We start from the raw sequence: 7,582 nt of genomic DNA on the forward strand, positions 1-7,582 counted from the left end.
AAAAAAAAAAAAAAAAAAAAAAAAAAAAAAAAGGAACCATAGGAGAAAAAAAATTTAGGGACCTAAAAATAGGGTGAATGCAGTTGTTGAGTGCCATCCAGTGAAAGAACAGGCTCGTGAAAACATTATAGTGTGTCTGTCCACCTTACTCACAGGTCTGGCTCTTCCCCCAAGTCAAAATGGCCATGAAAAGGTCAGTATTTTGAATCAATTCAGGACACTGAGGCAGTAACAACAGCACAGCTAAAGCTGCTCAGAAAAGAGGACTTCCAGAACTGCTTCAAAAAGAGGCACGGACGATGGGATAAAAGTGTTCAAAGTGAGGGGGAGTTTTCTGAGGGGGAAGAATGGCAGTGTGGCTTTTACTGTAATACATTTTTAAAAATGGTTAACCATCCGCTGTAGTTTTATCACACCGTGTAAGTGACCAGACCAGCCTCAGGACAGTCATCACGCTGGCACACATGGGGCCAGGGAGCAGCTTAGTGATTGCTCTGATCAGAGGGAGTCAGGGTCCAGAGAAGCTCTGTAGAGCAAGAGCTGGAGACAGCGCAGTCCTCTTCCGAGAGAGGAGGCTGGGGCGACAGGCAGGAGGGCACCCTGGCTTCCATCTCCTAGGACCTGGTATGGCCGCTGGAACACAGGTAGATGTAGACAGATGAAAGAAGCAAGAACGGCAGAAGGGACAAAGGGCCAATGTCTAAGAACGAGCCTGGGGTTCTCCGGGGTCTGTTGCTGCAGCACTAAATTTCTCCCACTCTTGGCCCCCTGACCCTCATCCTGGGACACAAAGGGCTCATTTCTTGCGTGAACAATGAACAGCTTGTCTTTCCTGCACACAGGCACCCATCAGGCTGAATGCCTGAACCCGAATCAGCCTAGCAGGCGCAAGGTTCTCCCAGGACTTCAGTACCCTTTCGCAGTGACGAGCTTTGGGAAGAATCTGTATTATACAGACTGGATGAGGTATGTGGGCTGCTGCCCCACCCCGATCTCCAGGAGGCCAGGCCCTTGCCTTCTGGCGCTTGTCTGGCCCTTTGAGCCTTCAGAGATACCCCTCACCCCTCTTTTCTGGCTGCTAGGGACTGGGAGAGGAGGGGTAAGAAGGAGAGAGGACAAGGCTCTGGGGGCAGCAGGAAGTGTCACTCACCATCTGTGCTCCCAGGCAGTTTCCAGACGACAGACGGGCTTTCTGAGCATCTCTGTTCTTTCCCCAAGAGCCGGCCCAGGGTCTCTTGACTAGTTGGCTTCATGCCTCTGTCTCCTCCACCTCCTTTTCCTCCTCTTCTTTCTCCTCCTCATCTTCAGTACTCAGCTATATCACCAGCCCTGTTTTATTTTTTATTTCGAGACAGGATCTCACTAAGTTGCCTAGGCTGGACTATAACTCGAAGTCCTCCTGCCTCAGCTTTCTAGGACGCGGGGATTTCAGACGTGTACCACCACACCTCATTTAATTATGGCTCTTAACCTGTAGTGTCCCAAACCTTCCCTCAGAAGGAGGGTTAAACTGCAGAGGTAGCTGGCTAGGGCTGTCCTCTTTGGAATTTAGAGCTAGCTGATTTCTGTTTGTCTTTAAGAAAGGGCTGCATGTTTCACACCCACCACACATTACCTGCCATCCCTCATGAGGAGGGAGAGGGGCAGGGGAGCAAGACCATGATGTCTGTTTATGGCCCCAAACTACAAAGGAGGCTGTCCTGTTGAGAAGTGTTTGTTTTGGTACCGGGGATCGAACTCAGGTTCGCGGAACAACTGAGCTAAATCCCCGGCCCAAGAAGTATTGTTCCCCCTGATGTTTTGCAGAAATTCCGTGGTTGCCATCGATCTTACGATTTCCAGTGTGACAGACACGTTCCATCCCCACAAGCAGAGCCGGCCGTATGGCATCACCACCATCCTGTCACAGTGTCCCCAAGGTAACTGACCTATGCGGCCATTCTTAGGGGTGTGGGGATCATGAAGTTCAGGACCCACATGCCGCAGGCTCTTGGTAGCCTGGATCACACTGAGGGAGGATGTGTTCCACCCCGGAGTGGTGTTTTAGTCGGCTTTACCATTTCTCATCCCAATACCTGGGGCGCACAGCTTGAGGAGGAAAGGTTGGATGTGGCTCACTGGTTCAGCCCATGGTCAGCCGGCCTCAGGGTTCATGGTAGGCAGGAAGCAGCGTGGAAGGGTGCCCGGTCAGAAGCTGTGCGGGATCAGACACAGTTCCCAAGACTGGGCCTCGGTGACCAACCACACTCACCTAGAAATGTGCTCTACCGGTCTCCAGGGTAGACCCCTACCTAATCAAGTTGGAACTCTACCCTGACCCCTGAAGGTGGTGAGGCAGATCCATAAATGCATGAAATGGGCATGGTGGGGAAAGTCCTAACCCCCGGCTGGGTCTCCAAGGGCACAGTCTTCAGATTCCAAATAGGACCTCAGCGTTAGCATTTCAGCTGCCTCGAATCTTCATCTGTTTGGCCTAATAGCAAAAGCGATGCTTAATAAGAATTGAAATGCATCTGTGATGTTTATGTGAGCCTGGGACTTTACGTACATTGCCTCTCTTAGAGGTGTACACACTCATTAGCCGGTTCATCTTCATAGTGACCTCATGAGGGTCGGTACTGTTGTTATTACCATTTTATACACTAGGAAACAGAAGCCACTTGATCGGCGTTAGACATTCACAGTGGCAGAGCAGCCAGCTGATCCTCGTGTGTTCCGTGCTCCTCTCACAGTCCTCTCTCTGAGCCCATTTCTTTCTCACCTTCCAGCTCCCTATAGCAGTGTGAACCCAAGTGTGCAAACTGGACAGAATCCCAGCTCCATGTTGGGGTTGGGGAATCTCCCCTGAGATCTGTTTAAGCGAATCTATAGGGCCCTAGTCAGGAGCCAGTGTTTCTGCCTGTCCGGTTTAATAAGAAGGAAACAAGTAGCTCAGCTTGGCCAAGTGCCAACACAGCCTTCCCTCCTCCCCAGGAGCTCTCATGAGCTTGGCCTCTTAGAAACCCCACAATGGGGCAAATCAGGAAGCTGCGCTCTAGATAGCTTTGGCTCAGGAAAGAGGAGGCTGTGGACTGATTTCTGCCTTTTATAGGTCACAACTACTGCTCAGTGAACAATGGCGGCTGCACTCACCTCTGCCTGGCCACCCCAGGGAGCAGGACCTGCCGCTGCCCTGACAACACCCCAGGGGTAAACTGTGTTGAGCGGAACTGAAGACGAGAGTACTTCCTTCCTCCTCCAAGTATCTCACAGCAATGCCCTACTTGAAGCTACTCGGTCCAGATGGATACCTGTCTTCCAGCTGAGGGACCACTCGGCCCAGGCCTAGCCAAGCCTGAGCCAAACAATTTTCCTCGCACTTTCCCAAAATATATGCCCAGGACTTCTGTAAAGAGAAGGTCTCTGCCCTGATATAGGGGTCGAATCTTCCATTTTGACCCTATTCTTCAGACAAGCTGAAGGAGCCCCAGGTGAAAACAGTGTGCCCCATCCCGTGTCCTAGGACCTTTTCCCCAACCCTAGTCCCGAGGGGTGGGCAGACCCTTCACAGACCTGGGTGGCCCCTTCCTGGTGGCCTTAAGAGCTCAGCCTGTACTCTGCGGCACTCACTATCCTGCCAGCCCCTCAATATGCCATCTGGGGCCCTCCCAGGAAAGAATGTGATAAAGGAGGGAGTCAGCCCTGCCACTCCTGTTCTTTTGGTGCTCTCAGTTCCCTCCTCCCCGCATCTTTCTACTACCCAGTTCCTTACCGCCTTCATCCTGCCCAAAACATTGATTTCATTGAGCATGATGTCTTTTGACCAAAACCCACTCTGTTCTAGGGCTATATGGAATCTGGTGGATTATGAGCAGCCCTAACCCAAGTAAAATATTAGCTTTTCAGCCCTGGCCCTTGGTAGTCAAAAGCTTACGTCAAAGAAGCATCCTGTGGGAGAGATTTTAAGATGTAGATTTTAAGATCCTGTTTGAGAATGAGGGTTATCTTGATGTGCCTTAAATGATACCAGAGATTACCACATTATCCCTCTTTGTCAGAAGCACCTGCATCTCAGTATTTGGCTTCTGGTTTAATGAACCATGCAGGTCTCCAGCCCCGTGCTCATTCTCATGAAGACCCAGGTGTGGCACACGCGGGTACATATCACAGCTGTCACCCTCACCTCTGGCACCACCTCCGGGTACTGGTTTGCTCTCAGTCATGAGCTAGCATCTTTATTTCTCCCTCCATCGGTGGGCCCTGCTGGCTCTGTTCTCAGCTGAAGATATAGTCAAAGAAGGTCTATTTGAGTATTTATACTAACCGCTCAGATCCTTAATTGTACATTACCCTAATACAAGGGACTGTTGCTATGTTTCATATTTATATTTGAACAATTTGTTTAGAAAACATTTCCTGGCCATATAAATAGCTAGTGTTATCTCTTTTCCAAATGCTTCCCAGAGTTCTGAGACAACACGAATTTTGGATTAAAAGTTAAGCATAAGGAGTTTGAACCAGGACAGCATGGGTCAAGGGGTAGAGAGGTCTGGATGGAAAACATCAGGAAGAGATTGATCAAGGGCAGGAATGGAAACCCTAACAGAAAGGGGTGGAGGAGGGGTATAAGAACAGCGATAACAAAATCCCTTAAATAATGCCAAAGAGAAACTGGTACATTTTTGCCAAAGATGACTTATCTTAAGGACAAGGAAAAATTTCTCTCTGCTTAGGCAAGAGATATCCGCACCCGTTTACTTCAGCTGTATCTCTTGGTCCCTGCCCCTTCCCTCCTGACTTTGCCTTACCTGTCTCTGGGACCTGGAAACCCAAATTGAGAGTCTTTCCTTAAATAATTGGAGTTTTTTGAGAGGCAACTCTATCCCCAAGAATCACAAGCTTGGGGAAATGTGTGGGTCTTACATGAAGCCCAGCCCCCATACATTAGTTTTTTTTTTTTTGTATTTATCATCCCATATCACGCCCTGCATATCAAGTTCATCATGATGGATAGGGTTTTTTTTTTTTTCTAACTATTTTCTTCATTTCACTAGATTCATTCTAAAATCTTAAATGTTAAGTTTTAAACTGTGGAAACCACTGAAGGTGCTTATTAACTGTTCCCCAAAATGTACACAAGTATTGGACAATTCCTTGAGTTTACAGCTGTACAAATATTAGTGAAGAATATTAAAAAAATGATTTTGTTAAAAAGAAAGTCTCCCTCTGTATTTTTTTGCATGAAGAGCTGTAATGTTGGAAGGCCAATTCATGATGAGGCCCTGAGAGAGTCTCATCAGGAACTGCATGCTTCTCCCATAATCTAGAAAGAATTTAGGGGTTTATAATTGACTCAAAGAGTAATCACATCATAAATCCCAAATCACACTTCTGGACAGTATTCTCCTTTTTTAGAAAAATGTATTCTAGCTGCAAGTAGTAAAAAGAGCTGCCCAACTCAACACATGAGCTGGTGTTCTCCCTTTTTGCCTTCAGAAGAAGGAAAGATGCTTTCCTGACTGTGGTCATGGAGTGAGACCTCGATCTCTTCTAAGCTCCCACCAATGAGTGGTGTCACCAAGTGTCCCTGGTGGGTTGCGAATGGCCTCCAACTTGGAGGTGGCTGGAGGTTGCAGGAGTGAGGGACTCAGAGCTCGGGTGGTGCTGCAGAGCAGGGAGCTGAGACAGGAGGGCTCCCTGTGAGTTGTCTGAAAGGGACAACTTGTATTGGGGTTAAATTTTCCAGTATTTTATTCCACCTATAAAACCTAGTGACCTCAAGATGATATGCCGCCTAAAGATGGGAGAAGAGGAAGCACTGGAAATCCATCCCTCCATCAGAACAGTGACTGAACTGGTAGAACTCTTTGAAGTGAATTCAGGGAATCTGGGTGTAGCAGAATGCTCGTAGTGCCCAGGACACAGCGTGGAGGAGACACAGTGTGGTTCATGGTTTAAAATGTTTGTGCATCAAAAGATACTACTAAGAATGCAAAGAATCATTGGAAAGGGAGAAGATATTTGCAAGTCATTAATCTGAAGTATAAAGAACTGCAATTCAGTGTGAAAAACAATCCAAAGTGAATAATGGATTTGAATCTTTCTCCAAAGAACATACAGAATTGGCAGTAAACATGAAAAGATTCTCCAAGGTTGGGCTGTAGCTCCTGTGTAGCATATGTGAAGCTCTGGGTTCGACCCCCAACACCAGGAAACAGTTTCATATCATTAGTTATTAAGGAATGCAAATCAAAACCAAATTTGATACTACTTCATACCTAGTAGGAATGCTATTACAAAAGACACGTTGAGGCAGTGAAAGAGTTAGAACTGTGGATTGCTGCTGGGAATGTAAAATGGCACAGACTGGAAAGCTGGGGGACTCAGCTCTTGAGGAGATGGAAGGAGGAGCTGGACTCAGCCGGCACTTGTAACCCAGGATTCCTGGCAGCATAGTTCACCACAGTCAAAAGGCGGAAATAACCTGTGTCCGTCAATGGATGACTGGAGAAACAAAATGTGGGTACACATCAGGTCTGGCCATGAAGAGGAAAGAAGTTCTGACGCACGCTGCAACATGAACGAACCTTGAAGGTGGTGTGTTGGGTGAAGAGAGCCAGACGCAAAGGAACAAGTATTGACTGTGGCAACTTCACAAGCCCTAAAAGTAGATTAGAGGTTACCAGGGTTGAAGGGAGGGAGAAGTGAAGAGATATTGTTTAAGTTACAGTTTTGGTTTGGGGGAGCCATGAAAAGATTTTGAAAATAAATAATGATCATGGTTGCATAACACTTGCCAACATCAATCAGTGCCAATGAGCTGAACACTTAAAAATGTCTAAAAGGACAAAGTCCATGTTATAGGCTACCATTTAAAAAAAAAATACACCAAAATCCACTGTGTGTGCATTAACTGGGTGGACTGGGTGGCGTGTGAATTGTATGTCAAAGTTGGTTGGGTTTTTTTTTTTAATTATTCATCACAAAATAAAAACTAGTTACCTGAGATTAGCAAAATGTTTATCCTTGTAAATGGGTGAATTCTGAAGATCTCAAGAGTCTAATGTAGATTCTTCTATGAAAGGAATTTGCAGATGGAGTTAAGATCACTAATGAGCTGACCTTGAAGTAAAGACGTTAGCCTCTTACCCAGGTGTGCCCTTTGGAGCAGATGAGTGGGGGGAGAGTCAGAGGTGAGGCAAACACAGAGAGCAGGTGGGATGAGGGTGGCCTTGCGGATGAGGATGGGGAGTCACGAGCCAGGGAGTAAAGTGACTTCTGCATGCTGAGAACAACTCCCGGCTGACAGCCCTGGGTCCGACAACTGCCAGAAACCGGGTTCTATCCCAAGCTGAAGGGACTTGTAAGCAGATTCCTCCCAGAGTCTGCAGCAAGAGCCACAGCCCTGTGAGACTAACTGGGGGACCACAGAGCCACACCAGGCAGAGTTTCTGACCTCGGGAAATGTGACATAGTAAGTGGTTGTTGTTTTAAGCTGATCAGTCTGTAAGCGCTCTGTTACACAACCGTGGGGAACTGGCGTGCTCTTTGCAGCCGGGTGGGATAAGCCCAAATGGGATTATGGCTGATGAATGTGTCTGTC

General features: G+C 47.4%; 1 protein-coding gene across 1 annotated transcript in view; it reads left to right on the forward strand.

Annotated features, from left to right (window-relative positions):
- The window catches only part of Nid1 (nidogen 1), a 63,912-nt gene extending 58,766 nt beyond the window's left edge, over positions 1-5,146 (forward strand). Inside the window, exons 18-20 of the mRNA XM_010621981.2 lie at positions 843-966; positions 1,807-1,919; positions 3,092-5,146. Of these exons, the coding sequence (XP_010620283.1) occupies positions 843-966; positions 1,807-1,919; positions 3,092-3,213 (359 nt within the window). The 3' untranslated portion in view covers positions 3,214-5,146. The remainder of the gene's footprint in view (positions 1-842; positions 967-1,806; positions 1,920-3,091) is intronic.
- Positions 5,147-7,582: the final 2,436 nt, after the last annotated feature.

The sequence above is a fragment of the Fukomys damarensis genome, unplaced genomic scaffold (genome assembly GCF_012274545.1).
Source record: "Fukomys damarensis isolate Sample0158 unplaced genomic scaffold, DMR_v1.0_HiC HiC_scaffold_10, whole genome shotgun sequence".
In the NCBI taxonomy this organism is placed as follows: domain Eukaryota; kingdom Metazoa; phylum Chordata; class Mammalia; order Rodentia; family Bathyergidae; genus Fukomys; species Fukomys damarensis.